Source organism: Acanthisitta chloris, unplaced genomic scaffold, assembly GCF_000695815.1.
Source record: "Acanthisitta chloris isolate BGI_N310 unplaced genomic scaffold, ASM69581v1 scaffold2600, whole genome shotgun sequence".
NCBI lineage: Eukaryota > Metazoa > Chordata > Aves > Passeriformes > Acanthisittidae > Acanthisitta > Acanthisitta chloris.
This window is the reverse complement of record NW_008649758.1, coordinates 16,979-37,753: the sequence shown is the minus strand read 5'-3', so window position 1 is coordinate 37,753 and position 20,775 is coordinate 16,979. Positions and strand designations below refer to the sequence as shown.

General features: G+C 38.1%; 1 protein-coding gene across 1 annotated transcript in view; it reads right to left on the bottom strand.

Annotated features, from left to right (window-relative positions):
• The window catches only part of ENOX1 (ecto-NOX disulfide-thiol exchanger 1), a gene marked incomplete at its 5' end in the record, with an annotated part of 98,956 nt that overhangs the window by 62,126 nt on the left and 16,055 nt on the right, over window positions 1–20,775 (bottom strand). The window contains 3 exons of the mRNA XM_009070142.1: window positions 1,449–1,566; window positions 4,846–4,952; window positions 18,367–18,579. Coding sequence (XP_009068390.1) covers window positions 1,449–1,566; window positions 4,846–4,952; window positions 18,367–18,579 — 438 coding nt within the window. The remainder of the gene's footprint in view (window positions 1–1,448; window positions 1,567–4,845; window positions 4,953–18,366; window positions 18,580–20,775) is intronic.

The following is a 20,775-nucleotide window of genomic DNA, read 5'->3' as shown; positions in this document are numbered from 1 at the left end:
ATCATCAGCACAGCTCTGCCCTAAGCACGCATGTGTTAAACCTGGCTGAATTGATAAGTTCGAAACATCATAGCTTCTCTTTTGGAATGCATACTGTGTTGGCTTTTGGCTCTACCTTCCTGTTGTAATTCTAGTGACTTCCCTCTATAGGAGCGGACACAGTCAAGGTAAAATGATTAGACAGTCATAAAAATTACTGATTGCTAGCAGTTCCTTGTCTGCAGCAACCCACTGTCTCAGCTCCAAACACTCTGCTAATGGTGTCTAGAAAATTCAAATCTGTACGACCTGCCAAGCAAAAATTAAACATGCTCTTTACATGTTTTATTGTAGTATTTTTATTCCAGGAAAAATATTAAATCTCAAGAGAGATGTTGCAGTAAAAATTTCTTTGCTAGAATGGCACTCCTTCCTTTGGTCTTTACTTCTGCAGTAATTTGACTTCACACAGCATCTTGTCACAGGAGAAGCCACAGAGTAAGCTTGAATTCACACTTTTTGACTTGCTTACAAGGACTTGAAACCATTTAATGGATTAAATTCTTTCCTTCCTTTATCTGATGCCTGTATGCAAAGGACTAGATTAGAATTACCCTAATGGAGACTCTCAGTTACTTTCCATATTACACCTTCCTTCAAGTTCACTGCTGGCTGGCAGTTTCCAGTCATGCTTTGGTTTCAGCTCCTGTAAATTTTCTTTCTGTAGATAAGCATCTAAACAAGCAAACCCCTGTTAGCTACTCACAACGTTATTAGCCAATGCCAACAAATAGAGCAAAGCATCCATCCAGATCATGTTACCGATTAGTAACTCAGGCAGCTTCTGAGCCACCTCTTTGTGTCTACCCTGGATAGCAGAGTATTAGTAGAAGGCTAAAAAAGTTGCCTTGTTTGACCCACATTACATGCACTCTTGTTCTTTCTTTCATGATAGCCATCTAATGCATGTCAAATTCATGCAGAATGCAGTACCATAGTGTGAAATAGGTACTCTTAGAAGTGCAATATGTAACCACAAAACACACAGCTAAGATGGTATGATGTATTTGTTACAGAATTTAGAGATATAGTGTATTTCTGGAAAAGAAGGGTAAGGCTTGAAGAATACCGTCCAAAGCATGGCTTCAACTGGCCTCATAATAAGACATTGGTTACAACCATGGAAAGAAATACTGCCAGACAATACTATAGAGAGCACAGTAAAGAAACATAATGCTTTCAACCAAGGCTAGAACTGGGGAATTTTCATCATTATAGAACATAGAAGGTGACAGACACCTCCTAGAGGCAGCTTGCATCATTCAAATAACTAATTTATGAGGCTTTAAAATAAGATACTGTCTTATATAATCAGTATTAACATGCCACATCTCATATGCGAGTCTTTGTTTGCTTTTAATAAAACAATACTTGTATATACTTGACATTATAGAGGGATTTGGCTTTACCTGAATCATCCACTCTCAGCTTTTTACTGGGATTGTCACCACTGTCATCATCAGACATTTCCATCTCCTCTTCCCGGCGGATTCCCATGAGTTGTTCACTGTGAGCATTTCGGAGCTCCTAAAACACAAAATGACCTTTTGTCAGAATTAACTTCCATAAAGTTATTATGTATTATTTAGTATCTGGTTTTAATACTGCTCTAATTTTAATTGCACCTCATTTATAATTGTAGTCATATTTATTTGTGTATGAATATTTATAACAACAGAACCACAGGGAATTCTTCCTGTGAAAGAACTGAGTTTATCAAAGGTAGCACTCAGCAAAAACAAGAGAGAAAGTGACTTTCCACGTTGAGTGATCTTTAGGTCGGCTAAAGATAGGAGAATGCGTTAACAGTGGGGATAATACTTAAAATTGTGTATAAAGCAGACTGGTAAAGAGATTGTCAGCCTGCTTAAGGCATATCTAATTCTTGCTTCCCTCTGCCACTTTGGGGTAGGATTCATCTGGCCAAACATAAATGGATCCATTAAACAAAGTCGTATTAACTACACTCTAAAAGTGACTCATTCTCTCTGCTGATGGCAAAGGGAGCTGAGAGCAGCCAATGCAGATGGAGTGCTCTATACTGCCGGTGCCTATTGCTGACCAAAGGAACCTCACTCTCTGTCCCTATGCCCAGATTGCCTCAGATTCAAAAGACCCAGTACCATAACACTGTCCTGAAAATCCTTGCATCTTGATCCAAAATGAGTGCCAGCATGGACAGCTCAGGCCCTGACTGACCGCTGCAAGAGCAGGCAGGCAGACAGGCAGGCAGTCCCTGCACATGTCACAAGGAAAATGATCAGCAGGCACCCAGGCTTTGTAGGAGTCTAGACAGTCTTTGTTCTGGGTAGAAAAGCTGGCGCGGGTGTAGCGGCTGCCTTTTCAATGGCAGCACTGAGAAGATTGAGAGGACTCTATTTTGTCCTAATAATCCTGTCAGGTGTAACACGGGGATGCTGCACTGTGATTAGTGTAGGCTTTGTCCATCCGCAGACAGCTAATTTTTCTGCCAACAAAGAGCTTAATTCCCAAAGAGGTGGTTTGAAATCTTTGAAACAAGGAAAAGTCGTGTGGAAGGAGGAGACAGCATTGAGGAGTCCGACAACTGCTCCGTGCAATTAACAATAAGCTGTCAGAGAGGGACTGCATGAAAAAAGGGAAGGCGTTTCTCTTGAGCTGTACCCTTGGTTCACTGGCAGATCTCAAACATTCTGAAAAATGTATCTGTGCCTATTGAAACCAGCAAAGGCAAGGAAGCTAATTAGTGGGCGTTCTACAGGAGAATAATTTAGAATTTTTAAAAAAAGTGCTAGAAAAGGTAAATTGTCATCCAGTGTCTCATGAAAACAGAAGAACCTCTGGAAGAAATTGGCAAGTCATTTCTGAATTCCTTATTGGAAAAGGTCACCTGCACTTTTCCTGGGGAAATGTACTCCATATATGAGCAGATATCCACTTACTCCCCAGTTAGGGGATAAAAGGCCTTGATACATCAATGTCTACATTATCAGCAAAGTCAACAATTTTCCATGGAGAATATATTTGTATATAAGTGTTTGACTTGGGTTTGGGTTTCTAGCAAAGCTTTCCTAAATTCAGGGGAAAAAAAGGCAAGTTGATCAACTAATCAAACAAATCAGCAGATAACATCATGGTTAGAAAATATGATTTGACTCAAAGACACCATTTGGTATATTTCCATCACATTTCATGTCTGAAAAACAGGCATTTCAAAGAATACTGAGTGAGAGCCTTCGCATGGTTTTGAATTGTTTTAGTTGTCCTCTTCTTAGAAAAACAAAAGACAATAATGTTTGAAAAAATGAACAGAGAATTAACATTTCTGGAAAGTCCAACTCTTACACATTTCAGTTTATTAAATATTTAGAAACCAGTAAATTAACGACATCCCTTTACAGAGAGTCAGTTTAAGAAGGGATGGTCTTAATATAATTAATCTAATAGAAAATCATATTTTCATATTTCTCTAAAAGATAAGACAAACATCAATCTCCAACTTCCCAGCTTTCACTTGAACAAAGGCATTATCCACTACATATATGAAATATTTGTGAACAAAATGCAAAATACAGTTTGTACCAATAAATTATGCTAACATTTTATTTTAAGTGTCCCATTATTGAAGTCATTTGGTATTCACCATAATAGCACTGATAATAAAGTATTCATTTGGTATTCATGTGGATGTTATATTTAGTGCCATTGGTATTCAACTGTAATTTAGCATTAGTTAATGGACACTTAAAATGTTATCCAAATGATTTATATCACAGCACTTTAGTGTTTCTCAGACTAAGTGTACAACACTTATTTTACGAGTGTACTACAAAATAATTAAATAAGCGCACCTTACCTTCTAAAGTTTTTATTCTGAGACACAGAAAAGTAATTTAGAGGACTGATAGTAACAATCGACACGCTGTACTACATGAAGGTAAATCAAGTGTATGTAAATTGCTCATATTAAAAAAAAGTAAGAAGAAAGAAAGAAAACAAAGACAGCGGTACTTACTTTTTAAAATACAGGCTCATAGCGTATATACTGAATTAAAAACGAAAGCTGGATGACCAAAGCACAGGATGAGGTCTAGTGCTTCCTCTGCTGCCACTCGCAGCAAGGGGAGTTAGAATTGCATTTCCTCTGCTCATGCTTATGACAGTCACACATGCATGGTCCCACATTGCTAACTCTGTGTGGTAATATGATCATTTATACTCGTTTCTTTGCAAGTATAATACTTGGAATCAATACAAGGAATGTATCTACCTTTTTAAAGATAAACATAAAACAAATTGGAAGGAATATGTCACAATTCTGGACTTAATATGATCAAGTCATTATTTAGGAAAAAATTTCAATTTTATTTTCAAAGTCATCTTATAATGACCATATGATGTCATAACGAGAAAAAATCTGTGCTACAGAATACTTCTTTTAAAAACAGATCACAACGACTCTTATAAAGACATTTTTCAGAAATAATTCTTAATTCTATCCTTACTTGAAAATATTGTTCCTAAGTTCACCACTTCAGTTCATTATTTTAGATAGTAAACATAATCTTCTAATGATTTCCCAAATTTTGCATGAGGAATAAAAACTCATTGCTCTCTGTCTTAACATTATTTAATGACTATTATCATAATGAGAGCAATGGGAGCAATTCATACTTGTAGATGAGACTGTATAATGGCCAGTTGATTAATAGCTAAAATGGTAGCTGTAAATATCGTTGAATACACTATGTCCAGCTACAACCACACTCGTTGTGTGTCAATCCAGCTGTGAGATGATGGATAGAAAGTAATAATAAAATCACCAACCTCAGAATGCTTTCGCCAAATGTCTATGTTCTTTCGCTGGGCTTTCGAGAAATGGTCCCAAGCTTTTTGTCTGGTAGAAGCGTTGAAAACGGCGACAATCTGCTCAACTTTGGTGAACAAGGAAGTCAAACAAGACAAGCAATTTATGTTGTGATCACTATAGAGAAGCAAAGCAAAGACACTAGGAGTCTATGGATGATGTCATTACTGAAACAACATCATCAATATCCATCCAATGATGTGTCTTTTGTACTTACATTGTATCAATGTTGGAGATGTCTCCCTTCAAGTCTGTCTCCATAACTTTAGTCTACACAACTTATAACTATGTACCAAAGCCCACGCATGCAGCTTCCCCATGATATCAGCTACAACTCCCTGTGCTGGCACATGCCTTAGTGTGTGTGGCTATAGGTGTGTGACTACAGAAATGACACTTGAGACATAAACCTGATACTCGTTCCCCTGAGGCAGCTGTGTGCAGATGAGCAGGCTGTACGAATGAAAGCGTGACAGACAAGCAGGCCCTGCTTTGAAGGATGACAATCTGAGAGTGGGAATTTGTCAGCAGACAGGAAGGGCCAAAGAATACATTAATGCTGCATTCTGAGGCCGCAGCCACTGCTTCTCTTCTATTTAATATAAATGGGCTCACCTGTGGTAGATCATTCTGTCCTGTGTCATTGGCCTATGTATGGTTATGTACGTGAACAGTCATATTTTTTTAATTTAAGATGAAGAAGAGATGTGAAATGGGCTTCCCTCATTCAAGTCTTAGGAATTTGTTCTGAGGCCAAACATCAATATGCAAGTCAATTATCTAGGACAATTAAGATCCTTAATTTTTTAGCTATTTGTTCATCTCAATTGAGAAAGATTTTCTCTCAACACTCTTTTCTTTCTCTTCACATCAGTTACAAGCAACATTGTCCTTCACAACAGTGATGTGACTAGAAATGACTTGGCCAAGATGTAAGTTGCCTTGATCCCAGCACAATTAACTGAAGGACCACCAAGAAATCCTGATTTTCTACAAATTACCTGGACTGTGCTCCTGAATGAGCAGCTGTGCCAGCCTATGAAGTCAAATGGAAAAATGCTTCAACAATTTGACAAGGTTCTTAGCTATTTATCTCTTTATATGCCTCGGTTGAAATGATGTCCACCGTTTTATAACGTTGCAGCTTGCAGCACCTCCTGCCCTTCTCACTGAAAAGTGGTATAAGGAGTGCCACAATGTTCTGATTTGGTTCCTCATCAAGTTATTGATAGCTGCTCTCTTTCTTCTCTTAAGCCAGAGATGTAGAGAATCTTATTATACATAACTACCTATCCTTTCTAAAGTCACAGCAAATAAATGTAGTTAATTTTCTTTTAAAAATAATACAAATATGTAGTTTGTACTAAAGAAGGTACCTCGAAACTACTGTGATCTGATGCATTTGTAATCCATACATGTTTTAAAGGCAGATGTGAAAATTTCAGCTTGGACTGAAGAGTGGATGTATCAAGGAAGTTATGCTGTGTATATTTATTAAATTAATTTGAAAAGAATGAAAATGGTAAAGCACTCTATTATTATGTGTATAGAAACTGAGGCTAGAATTTAATTACTATCATTGTGTTGATGACCCAGGTGCTCAGAAAATTTTGCTTAATTAACAATCTGTTCTCAGTTTGCAAGTGGAAATTCAAGTAGAAAAGATTCACAAAGATATGAGGAAGAGATGGTTTGCCATTTTCCACTAATAAGTATTAATAAGATTGTCTGAATTTTGAAAAACATTTGAACTTTAAAGAGTTTAATTTCCATTATGTGAACAGGTGCTAAGATTTATCAAAAGTCATTATCTGATCATTTGAGAAACACTCCTCAATGGAAACACAAGCTAGGAAAATGTCAAAGAGTTTTTCTTATAGTAGACAAAGTGAACAGAAAATGGATCTCCTTCACTTACTTAAATTTTAGGAATTAAAAAAAGCTATAGGAGGTAGGATAGTATGAGTACAACATGCTCAAAATCAAGGCATTTAAAGAAACTTTATGAAATAGGCAGCTAGGGATAATAAGAAACGGAAATGTAGAGGAGAATACTAAATTAGCATGTATCAAAGAGCAACATCCCAGTACTCTATTCAAAGAAAGTGTCAATGTATGTACAGTAGTTTCAATATTCACAGCAATCAGGGCTACAAGATATTGCAAATGCCCACGAGTAACACCCAACATAAAAGGCCTTCAAGCCTTACATTGGAGCTAAAGAGCAGACAAGGCCATGGTTTGACAGTGCAGGAAAATGCCTTCATGTCTTTTTGCGCTGCATCAAAATCCTGCATTCATGTGTTATGAGATGTCAATCCAATATAAACCCATTTGGCCAGTTCACATTTGTTCATAGGTTAGTTCATGTTGCACCAAGATTGATTTGTTTTCCCATGGACACCCTGGAAACCTCAAGCTGGCATAACACTTTTGAGATCTGGGTAATTGGAGGACAAGACATAATGTACCCACTCCTGATCAGGATCAAATTTGTACGGGTAAGTAATCAAGCAGCACACAGGCCATAAGGATGGTAGATTCATCCCCAGGGGAAGTCATGAGAGGTTTTTATTAGCTGAGAAACATTCCAATTAACTAATTCTTTGACTATGTCTGGATAAGACTTGGCCAAAGAGAGGCACCAGAATTTGAGCTGATATCCACAGAATCCGAGTGAAACAGTTGTTCCCAGTCTTGCTGCTGGCCATGGTTTTCAGATTATTTCCTGACTTCCAGAAAGACATTTCCAAAACTAAATAACGGGTCATATCTATCTCCTGAAGGCTCCTTGAACTCTAGGATGCACCGTACTGTCAACTGTGACTGGTAAGTAGAATTATTAAGTGACATGATATATTCATTGTTAAACATCTGTTGGTGAGTTCTATGCTATATCAAATTTTCATTGACCATATGCAAAGCTGTTGCCTTACTAAATCAGAATTTTAAAAAACCCATTGTTCTGGAAGGGTCCATACCACGTCATTGTTTTTCCTATCAATATAACTTAGAGGATATAAGTAATTGCATCTTTCCTAATGACTTATTCTGTGGCTGGTAATTCATGTGGCATGTTTCAGACAAAGGATTATTATCTAATTTCTTTTCTGCTGTGTTATAAATAACTAGAAAGACCCAAATGACTAAGCCTAGAGTGATATGCAAGTGTTAGTCTTTAACAAACGAAGTGCAACTATGATACAATTTATTAGAGGTGCCAGCTCACAGCATGTATATAGAAAGAAAGTTTGAGCCTCAGTTTCTGCTGCCATAACAGATACTACCAAGATAAAGTATTGTTATCAAGTATATGTAAATGTAAAAACAACCAGAAAAACTAGGAGTTACAACTAAAATCCCTTAAACAATGCTTGCCAAACTTGCATAGAAAGTTGTATTGAAGGGAAAAGTAGAATATCTCCAGGGCAAAAGAATATTTGATACAGGATATTTGGAAACTGTACTACCAAAGAAGAACAGAAATAAATGAGAACCAGAGTCTAGGCTCATCTGTAGATTAAGAGGCAGAGGGAACGCTTTTACCCTGCATTACATCTATCAAGTAGACTATTTTAAATACATGATTGAATGAAGGCTGAAATTTCTCTTTGGGTTCAGGAGACAAGAAGTATGCAATTTTTCCTTTGCTTATTACATTATTAGGTGCCATACATACTATTTTATAATATAATCTATAAAAAACATATATAAAATATGTAATACATATTTTATAATACAGATATAAAGTGTAATTTGAAAAAGAAACAAAATAGAAACTGAAGCACAATGTGTTAAAAGAAAAACAAAAGCCTCTGCTGGCACATAAAATAATTGGATTTCATGTAGAATTTCACTCCGATTTCCACCAATTAGGGATATGGGATGAAAAGGGCTTTGCACTAAATTACTGTAAGTGCAAGAATAGAATATATGGCAATTTAGTTCAGAAAAATTTTATAAGAGTGCAGCAGTTGACATGAAGGGTAAAAGAAAAATTCCACCCATAAAATTACAGTGTAAAGGAAACTGTTACAGTAAATGTATAACATGCTTTTCAAATATAGATTCGCAGCACAGGGAGGATATAGAGTTGGCGTGGTTTGGGGCAGAAGCCTTGTTGTTGAATTCTGACTAAGCTACAGTCTGCCAATCGATTTGGCTTCAAGCCCAGCAAACCAAGGAATTACAGTAGTCAAGGCTAGATGCTGTAGTGAATGAATTAGAGTCTCCAGGTCAGTTTTGGATAGGGAAGAGAATATTTCTGGTGACAGTCCTGAAAGATACTTGATAATGAACTGAATAGAAGTTAGCATTAATTTCAAGGCTAAAATTGCATGAGGTGAATGACATGTGACAGCAGTAAGAGAAATAGTAGACAGATTGCAGAGTAATGAAACACATATTATTTCATTATTTTGGGCCAAACCTTCAGGTTTTTGACTATGATACTGCTCGCTTTCAAAAAAGAATTTGCCTTTCTCACATTTACAGCTGAAAACCTGCAGCCTCTCCCTGTTACACCATTCACATGCCACACAGAGAGAAACAGATGATTGCCTCTGACTAGCAGAGGATGAAAACATGAAACTTAGAAATAGCACCCTGAAGAAGACTGCAGATTATGCAAAGAATGGGTCCTAAAGCATAACACAGGTCATCAGATGGATATGTAAGTAAATGCTATTAAAGATTTGTATAATGAAGATGTAGATTTTGACAGCTATGCAAAATAGCTCATCTGCTGAAAATAACCAGCATAGTCATATCGCTTTAGTCTTGGTTTTACTGGGATTTTGTTTGGCTGTTAATTTTTTCTTTTTTTAAAAAAAATTATCCATGGCTGTCAGAAAGAATGTGAATTGGAGCTGCAACTCCGTCAGAGTCTACTGTTTGGGCAGCATGCTGCCTGGTTGCCTGTAGGTTCCTTTAGACATAGTGTTAAGACACAGCATGATAAAGGAGAAAACCACAGGACTTCACTAATATATCCCCAAATTCCACCTTTTCAGACAGGCCAAACGAACGGTGCCTCCAGTGATTTATCTCCCAAATTGTTTTGCTGTGTGGGTAGTCAGCTTGCAAGGATGCCATTCCTCAACCTGCCCTATTGCCAACAACTACATCTGTACTACTGATCGAAACTAGCCAAGGACCATTCTTGTTCCCTGAAACAACTGGCACAACATGCTGAGTGTCCCTGAAGCATCAAACCTTCTCTCTCCCCAAAAGGATGCTTTTCTGGGAAACTACCTGGCCTGCATCAAATTCTAAACTGTACTCATATTGTATGGGAAAATGCTAGCTGGCCCAGAGCAACAACCTTCTTACAGTTGAGCAGTATGGGTAAGCCTGCTCCAGCTCAGCTTAATTTAGTCCTGCAGAGTCAGTCAATCTTCTACTAGCAATCTCACCTTTTCTGTTCTGGTCCTGTTGCAGAGGTCTCAGCATTGCAGAGAGCAACCACAAGACTTACTAGAGGAAGAAGGATGTTTTCCTCTTCCATCTACCTCGTCTCACCTACCTGAATACTAGAAAGAATGTCCTCTCCCTAATTATTTCTACATTTCTCTTTGACTAGGTCTACAGTGTTTGAGACCAGGAGGAGGTGTGCCTGAGTTGATGGTTGGTCCCCCTTCCTATTTCATGTGACTCAGACTGGTCCTAGTCCATGTGCTTGTGTGGGTTACTAAGAGTCTGAGTGAATGCCAGTGGCCTACACCTGAGTGATCCAGGAAGAAATACTTTTTTATAATACAATAAGCAGATTCTTCCACATAGACAAAGGAAAAAATATGTATACCACAGCACATTTTATAATCCCATGTCTTTTAAGAATATCAAACCTCAGTGTGAGGAGCTGTTGTTTTCCTTTCTTCTTTCAGCTAAGAAACCCATTGAGGAACACTGAAAGAAGAAGCATTATGAGGATACTGAAAAATCCCCATTTTCAAGATTTATATGTAAAACTGCACAGTAACTTGTCTGAGGTTTATATATCAACAATTAATAGTTCTAGAAATGGAAAAACACTCCCTGCTAAATTTTGAAATTAAAAAACCCAACAATTTGATTAAAGAGAGTCCAGTTTGCCATGAAAGGTATTGCTAGAAAATCTGTCTACAATTTGAGGTTTGAAAATCTTTTAGGTTGTGAAAAGCGGTTTAATTTACAACAAAGAAACTGACAGCTTAGTGTAACCACAAGCGCTGGCACCATGCCATGTGATAAATCACTTGGACTCAACAAGACCACTTCACCTTTGTGTCATTTCTCAACTAACATCAGACCAGTACAACACAGGAGGGCAGGTACAAATGTACACTATCTGCTCTTTTGATGCTACCATCTTGCATTGCAGAAAGGACTTTATGGACCTTGTGCTGACAACCAGAAAAAAAAAAGAGAAAAAACCCCAATTCACACAAACTCTCCCTGCCAACTCAAAGAAAGATTAAGTGAATGCTACTTTCTTCATCAGCTTGACAAGACCATAAGTCATCCCCAATCTACTACATTTAATTAGTTGTTCCCTTTGTTATTTATGGTTAGGCAGACCTTTCTTTTCAGTTCTTGGATTTAAGAATGGCAAAAATAGGAACAACTATTTTTGGTAAGTCTGTCCAAAAAGAGAACTACAAGGGGAACCCTGAGCTAAAGGAACATCACAAATGTGACTGAGCTCTGGCAGGTCCCATTAAGGAAAAGGACTCTCTCTAAGTAATAATTATGCAGGGATTTCTAAGAGGTCAGGAGAGCTATGTTTGTTTTGGACATAGTATGGTTTCTTTTGCTGAAGAAAAAGAATACAGAACTGGATGAGGAGGCTTCAACAGACACAGCCTCTTTTGGCAATCAAAACAAAAAGTTGTCTCACACATCTCATGTGGGAGCATTTACTTCTCCATTTGTTGCCATACCTTATGTTCCCTTGACTGCCATGACTTGCCCTCTTTTTGTTTTCTGTTGTTCTAGTCTTGTCTTCCTTCTGTATTTTTGTTCCCTCATCCTGTGAGTGTCCATCTTTCTCTCCCACCCAGTCTATTCCTTTCCAAAACTCTCTTCCTGTCCCCATAACATCTCTGTCATCATTATGAACTATGGCATTTGGGACAAATCCAGTGATTTGACATGAAGCATGACTAGTGCATATTGAAAGGAGTAAGTATTTTAATCAGTCATAGTTGCATAGGGTTATTAATATTTATAAGGTTTACTCAATCACTTACAAGCAGTCTGAACAATTTTAGATGTGCAGACCACATGATATGCACAGCCAACTCAGGAACCCTTTTGGGTGAAACCTCCATCTTTCCTTCCTTGCTCCAATGTCTTACTCTCTGCCTTCATCCTTTATTTCCATAGAACATTTACAACTCAGTTCTGTGATGCATCAGGCCCTTACCTCCATCTCTACTCAGCAAGCCAGGTCAAAACCAAGCACAGATTTCCATGTGATTAAAGCACATGCTTCATTGTTTTGAACCATGCGTCATCATCTAGGAGACTGCAGATTCCAGGCAAATGGCATGATTTGTCAAAATAGACTGCAATCTCTTGGAAGGCAATGCTTTTATTTTGCTATAAATCACCATGCATATTTAATGGCTTACATTAAAACAAAAGAAATCTTAAACATAACAGGAGAAGAGCTTCAGTTGAAATTCTGGCCACGCTTAAATCAATACCAAGATTCGTACTGACTTTAGGTGGAGTGAAAGCTACAGACAATGGAAGGAATCCAGAAATTCAAAGAAAATGAACCACAAAGGAATAAGCAATGTGAAACACTAAAGGTTGCAATCACAAAGGGTTACACCGCCTGAAAAAGGGAAGGAACTATGAGAATGCAAGGTAAAATATAAATGGAGTCTTTCATCTCTATTCTTTGCCACTGACATAGCATCCTGGATAGAGAAGCTTTTTGAGAACATGTGTACATGAGAGAGAAAATGGAAGGACAACTGCAAAAGAATAGAGTTACCCAGCTGAGCTTTACTGGACAAATTATCAGTACTGAGACAAGCCAAGAGCACACCGACTATATGAGCTAATCAAAAGGGACTGGATGGATTGTGGAGATTATTTTGTATTTAGGTGTTCTTTTTTTCAGAAATGCATCAAGGTAGAAAATCATAGTGCCAACTAATGACATGAGTGATTAATGTTTTTATTTGTATTATAGTGGCAATCTATGACACCGACTGAGATTTGGGCTGCACTGTAAAAACACATTATATGACTCAACCTCTTTCACAAAGAGCTTAATGACGAGCTAAAAATTGTGCATAAAGTAAGCTCATATTTTTGAATTAGTCACTGGCAAACGAAAGAAAGACTGTAAGGCTGGACAATTAAAGAGCAGGGAAATCCTTTTAAAAGTTGTTATTAATGCAGAGCAATTCAAAGAATACTCAGAAAGCATGATTGTATATAAAAAGTCTGACTGCTAAGAGAATTTTAACCAGCATGCTTTCAATATCTGTAATGAAACTGGCCTCATTTTTAAAACTATGAGAATATACTAAAAAGTGGAGGATTATTGGGAGAAAGGACTGAAGTATGGAATTGAAAGCAAATCAGGTAAGACCATGATTTTATTTATCACCATCATATCAATGTAAATACTAGCTTTTCTAAAGTAAGAGAGCAACTTCTGAAGTCAACCTGTAATGATATAAACAAAACTGATGCCAATAATTTTTTTGAAGAAAGCTCAAAAATGATTTTTAACATTTTTTCTTAGTTTTTTAATATGAAAAAATGCAGATTCTATCTGTGAAGGCAGTGACAAGGTAAAACCTGGTTAAATAGTAACCAGAGAGATCAGAGAATGAAAACAAAGAAACCTGAAAAGTGGAGAATTTTATTCAGTCTGTTGAGAAGGCTTTTCCCTTCAGAATTATTTAACTTAAAGAGATCTACCCACTATTTGATAAAAAGTCCATGTAGGCTAACACACCACTGAAGTCCTTCAGTAGGAAAGGAAGGAAAATTCAAGGTGACAATTGTGAGGTTCCCGAGGAAGGGCACATGACACAAAGTCTGCTCCCCAAACATTTGATTCTTCTTAATGGACCAGCCTACTGAATCAGCTGAAAGTTGTATCTAGTTTCATATCCTGTTCACAAATAAGTGCTGAAGATGCATAGCAACAAGCTAAGCAGGTAAACTAAATAATCTCATAATTCAGAGAATCATAGAATGGTTTGTCTTGGAAAGGAGATTAGAGATCATCTAGTTTCAGCTCCCTACCATGAGCAGGGTAGACCTTCCACTAGACCCAGTTGCTCAAAGCCCCATTCAACCTAGCCTTGAATACTTCCAGGGACGGGGCAACTGCAGCTTCTCTGGGTAACCTGTGCCCGTGCCTTACCACTCTCACAGTAAAGATTTTCTTCATAATAGTTAATCCAAACCTGCCTTATTGCAGTTTAATGCCGTTCCCCCTTGCTCAGGCTCAGATTGGACACAAGGAATAATTTTTTCATTGAAAGGGTAGTTAAGGATTGGAACAGGCTGCTTAGGGAGGTGGTGGAGTCACCAGCCCTGGAAGTGTTCAAGAAATGACTGGCCATGGCACTTAGCGCAATGGTTTAGTTGGCATGGTGGTGATTGGTCAAAGGTTGGACTTGATGATTCATTAAGGTTGGGCTTTTCTAGCCTTAATGACTCCATGATTCTATGGCAAGGAAGTAATCTGGCCAGGGAGCTCCCTAAGAAAAACCACCCTCACACTGTTCCCCCACAGCCACATAAGAGACTGATTCATAGACCCTGATGAGGACCTGGTTCCAAAGTCCCTTGAAGAGTAAAACTGAAAAAAATTAACAAATAAATCAGTGTCATAATCTGCTCAGTACACAGCCATGGGGCACTTCTGTTCATTACACTGTGTGTGTAATCTATCAACTTGTATACTGGACACTTCCACCACCTTGTGTGCATGGGTCTTGAGGTAGCAAATTACTTTTTGAATATGAGATTTTAGATCTTCACTCACCTACAGGTACCTTTGACAATGTTGTCAAGGGAGATGGCACTAAATAGTGTGAAACCTCAGTAAGAGGTAGACAAAGTTTACAGTGCATGGAGGAAAAAGAGGAGATAATTGTCCCTTTAGTGTAATCTAAAAAACCACCCATAGCCCAATGTGGGTGTCTCTAGGACTTCCATTATCCTTTAACATCTGTAAACCTTAGGCTGAAAATGTGGTTTGGGAGGAAATGAAAGAGAGATGAATGGAAAATCAGGGACTAGTGTCACATGTAACTAAGCTGTGGAAGCAAAGTGGAAGAATATAGAAATCAAACCAAAAAGCTATCCAAAATCCGGGAAAACAATCCCTATTTTAAGCACAGATTCAAATTTAGAAATCCTAAGCAATTTAATAAAAAAAAGACGGAAGTGGACATTTTCTCTCTTTATCCCTTAAATAACTGAAGAAGCACCATAACAAGGCTAAGACTCCCTGCAGAAATTAAATCAAGTACTATAAATTGGTGGTGTGACAGCAGTAATACACTTTACTTCACAGATCATCCTAGCACAAGTATCTTGGTCAGGTAATTAATTCACGTGCTGAACACTTGACCCAAATTTTTAGGGGTAATCCGCTTGGTAATCTTCTAAATACCTCCAGGCACAAATTTGTAGCAGGGATTTCAGTACCTGTACCTCTTTAGTCGCTGGGCCATAAGCTGAAATGTTCTGGCCACACTAATCCTCATTAATAAGAAAGCATTTTCTACTGAGACCCACATAGACTGTGTGTGTGAGTGTGCATGTGCGTGCATGTTCCAGGTGAGTGCACTTGAAGCCCATTTTCTTGAAGTATTTCTTTTTCACTCCCCATAACAGTCATTGCTACAATGCTGGCATTTTTATCTAACTTCAAGTTCTTCCCTCATGCTACATCCTTCTGTATCAAGGCTATACACTGTAAGTGGGATTAATCTGCTCTGAACAAGGCATGTAAAAAGTTGGACATCTGATTCAGAGCTAGACCCCCTGCAAATCCTCTATGGGCAGCAGAGAAAAAAATGGCATATCCAAAGGATGACTCATCTCATTGGAAGAGCACCATGAGGTCAGTTTGATGACTCATTCCCTGAAGATTCTTATTTTTCTCTTCTGACTGCAAAGAAAGACCAGAATGGTCAGCTTGAAGTTGGACATTTGACCTAGTTCATGATAGGAGAATGCCACGTATTTTAAAAATATTGTAATATTTATGTCAAATGGCCACACAGCTGCAGCATTACATTAGACTTTTGGATCCTTACTGCAGAACAGAAGAAGTGGGTTTTTGTCACTCTGCAGAATTTAAAAGACCACATGCACTTATTTTAGACATGGAATATTTTCAAATTCTTCTTTATAAAGCAAGTAACATACTGTAAACAATTATGCAGCACTGTTGAAAAAACAATGGAAATGGATGCATGAAAAACATTCTTCAGATAAATTCAAATAGAGATCAATTAAAATTCCCTTGAAAAAGGGAAGCTCATTTAACAGTCTCCATGCTTAGCAATTTTAAGCATATACATATGTGAAGCAAAACCATCATCCATCTGTTCGCAGCAAGTTTGCAAGGAATTTTAATAAGACACATTAATGCTAATAATGGGCAATGTTTATGATGTTTATAAAAATAACCAATGGGGAACATCTGGATATCTTGTAAAATTTGTTCTTATAAAATCCACAGAGTGTTACACCTTTCTCTGAGGCTGTTTTTTTGCTGACCTTGTCCTTGTAGGCCAGATTTGTCAGAAACCTTCTTCTTCCAGGCATTGCTATAACTGTAGCACTCAGAAACTCATGTGTTGAAGCCAGACCTATTTCTGTTTTTGTAAGTTCAGCATTCAGCACATTACAGAAGCAACACAGATAGACAAAACTGCAAGTTTCCACCTGAAACTACAGGGATCTCTATTTCCAAGTGACAGATGTTCTACAACAGTTGGTGACAAATGGGCTAATTTCAACTGATTTAACTAAAGTTCAGCCTGCTGACAATGGGGGATTTTTTTTAATGTAGCTGAAGAAGGCATTTCTGAATGCTAGAGCCGGCTGTTGCACACAAAACTACAGAGGCCCTGGTGTGAACTGAACAGCTCACCATGCATGGTGCCTGCATCTCTGTCTCTCACACTGCCTTTTAGATGCTGAGATGCAAGATGATACTGCCTAGAAAATTACCAAGGGAATTAGCTGGTCTTTAAAATTTACTCACTGAACATACATCAACAGAAATCTAATGCCTTTGGCCCAGAACCTTTCTTCCTAAATTCAGGCATTTAAACTCTTATATTAGAAGGCTGTATGCCCTGAGGTGAACTGGTCTTCTGAGATGCTAAGCTCTCCATCACATATGCAAGAAGCTTTGGGGGCTGCTCTCCTAAGCCAGGCAAGTCCATCCAAGCTTGTGCCTTCAGCCCTAACTTTTGAAGGATGTCCACTGAGGGACCAGAAATATATTGTAGAAAAGCCTTTAGGGCTATTTTTTAATGTAAAGATTAGGGGCATGAGTCAGAAATTATGATGTAACAACTACATTGTCCTCCACCTAGCAAATTGTCTTGTTTTTTGTTCTCAACTGGCCTATGAAGAGAGCTGGCTTCAGTATCATAAAGCCTCTTACTTGAAGAGCCATGAGCAGACATGTCAAAACCCAGCAATTATTAAATCAATTTTCTTTCTTCTTTTTTAATTGCTCCTTCTTCCTTCCTTCCTTCTCTTATCACATTTTCTGTGCTCTCTTCTCTCTTCACCTCCCTTGCCTTTGAAGAAAACTTCTAGGCAAATACCCTGATTATTGTTTTATGAGGGCACCTCATTAAGGTAACTTCATTGACTATATTACTGTACTAAGGAAATAGCTGCCAGCACCAGGTATCTTAGACAGTTTATCTGCCTAATTAATACTGGCACTGTATCAGCCAAGCAGTCCTGATGCCAGCAGCAGTACATCACACTTTTCTATTGCGGACATGGCCTGTATGCTGGGAATATATCCCTAAAAGTAGTGGATCCTACAGGCTTTTACCTAAACCTAGGCTAAAAATACTACCTAATTGTGCTCTTTTCTGTAATTGACCTAGTTAACTATCTGCAATGCACAGGCTACATATCCCTTCTCTCAAAAAAAACCCCATGATCTTCGCTCAGAGCAGTGAAGTTTCTGTCTGGTCCATTCTTGAAGCGTTATGTCTACACAACAGTAGACAGTATGCATAGAGCAAGTCTTTGTCTATTAATAAAAAAACTACTGAAACTTTGCTCACCTTGAATAATAAGCTCTTAGGAATGGTCCTTGATCCTCCAAATTGCCATAGAGTGTGGAATAGGATATGAAGTAGAATATGACTGCATTGCAACTACTTACCCCCAAACAAACAAAATGATTAAAACAAACCACTACCACCACCACCACTATCACTACAACAACAGTGGACGAAAAGGGAGTTACTTACATTGAGTAAGGATCCCTGTTAAGGCATTTTTGAAACTCTCCTTGGCTTGCTCCATTTCTTGCTCATGAGCTGCCTTTTCATTCATGAGCCTGCGGACGTGGCTGTTGGCCGACTGCACCATCGAATAAAACTGGTTTGCAGAGCGACGATTCACCTCGCCTCGCTCAATCCAGGTAAGCAGCACTGTGATGGCCTCTGAAAACTTGCTATCATCTAGAACAATCAAAGCACAGGTTTCAAATTGCAGGCATAAATATCCTGCCGAGAACACATTTTCTGCTCTGTGTCACATTAAAATCACCACAAATACTGCTTGCAGTATATCATTTTGTGCAACTTTTGTGTCCTTTGTTCTATCAGATGTAAGAAGCCAATACAGCCATGTGAAACTACATAAATCTTCCTTCAACACTTGTCTTCTCCTTATTTTAATAGCTTTCTCACAACAAAAAGCACCCTTCCTGCCTTCCCTGTGGCCTGAGTCCTTGCTTTCACAATGTCTCCCTTAAGCTGTTCAGTGATATGGAATGACCTTACAGCAGGAGTGAGGAGACCTCTGTGGTACTGGACTCACTGAGGAAATGAAATGTGTCTGTGTTAATCTGCTCAGCTAAAAGCTCAGTGTTGCAGCTCAGGTTCAGCCATACTTTTGTCAATGGATTTCACTAACATTGCGTTCTTAATTAATAAACAATGTTGAGGCTGAATGATTCTTCCTCAAAGCACTGATTAATTACAAGGAACTGCTTTGAACAGATGATGTGTCTGTATTTGCTTTGTATTATTTGTTTTGTATGATTTGTCTGTGTTTTGCTTGATATATTTTTTTAAAGGATTCCAGATGAATCCAGGAGAACACCTGGATTAAAACTTCATGTTTACCATTCAGGTAACAAAAGTTATATTTCTCTGCAGAAAGACTGCCAAAACTGAAGGCTAGATTTTGTGCACTCCCTCCCCAAGTAATCTTCTTTCCTCTGACAGTGCTCTCAGCTTCCTCAGAAGACTCTTAGTGCAGCATCCATTACACTTCAGGCTTCATCAGGATTAAGAGGACACATTTCTTTATAAGTCTCGTTTAGGCTGAACTGCAAGAAAATGTTATTACAACAGGGTCTTCCTGTGGAATGACTTTTGTGCAATTCGATCTCATTTATTTCAACAGAATTTTATTTCATAAAACTACTTTTTCCCAATAGCTCATCCCTGAACATCTCATCTAGTCCTTTTTTGTTTTATTTCTCTATATATATTTTAGAGGGTATGTATCTATTTCTATAGGAGAAGGTATATGGTTATGGTGGGAAGAAGTATAGTTATAACCAACAGACGCTTAAAACAAAAACTGAAAATATTAAACCCAGACAACTGTGTTACAGGATACAGAAACATGGGACATAGTTTATAAGACACTGCTTTCTGTGTACAAAGAGTAATTAAATACTAAGTCCTAAGTGATGCTTTTGGCTTTTATTCTGAAGCAGTAATCACTTCCCAAAGAGGTGAGGAGCCTAAAGTACACAAAGGACTACTGACATGCTCTGTGCTCACAGCCTCTGAAGAAGACACTTTACACTGCCTGATCTTTAACATCTTATTACCTGAAACATGCTTTCAGCTACAGCAATAAGATTTGCTCCCCACAGCTGAATAGGCATGTTCACCCAAGATCCCTGCAAAAAATTTGCGAAGTAAGAGCATCATACCACCCTCCCTGTTTACAATGTTGTATCTGTTGTAACATAAAATTAACATGTGATTCATCAATATAATTCACTAATTAATTAATTGTCCATGGGAAGGAAGGGTCAGATGGGCATCTTTTCGTTCCATATTGTCCCCTCGGATTAGACTACCCTTCTGAGCTTTGTTGGATACAGATGTAGCAGTTATGTATGAGAGAAGCTGGCTGAATATGGGCCTCAGAAAAGCCAAATGTAAACAAAAGTCACGCAAAGACTGTTCATTGTAAGGAAATACAAGTATAAGGCTCTCAAAAAGACTTGGCAAAATCTTCAGCCTGCTGAAATGCATGGGAACTGGACATCACAGATCTGATACAGCCAAGAACTCATCCCTGGAACACAATGGTTATTATAATCACAGTAGTAAATAAAAATATCCTGTAATGGCTTCTGGCAATGTTAGCATGCAATTTCCAACAGTCTGTACAGTCAGGTCACGCTGTGGATGGCACCAGCCTGTTAACAGCAAGCATACAGCTGATTGTGAGCAGAGAGTAACTACAGCTGAATGTTCCTCATTTTACCTTGTCGACGTCATTATCTAGATCATCACACATAATTTATCACCCAACACTATGGTACCATTTAGACCAAATTATCCCATTCAATCTCGGTCAAGACATGAACAGCAAAGTTGGGAGAAATGATACACAAGAAACACCTC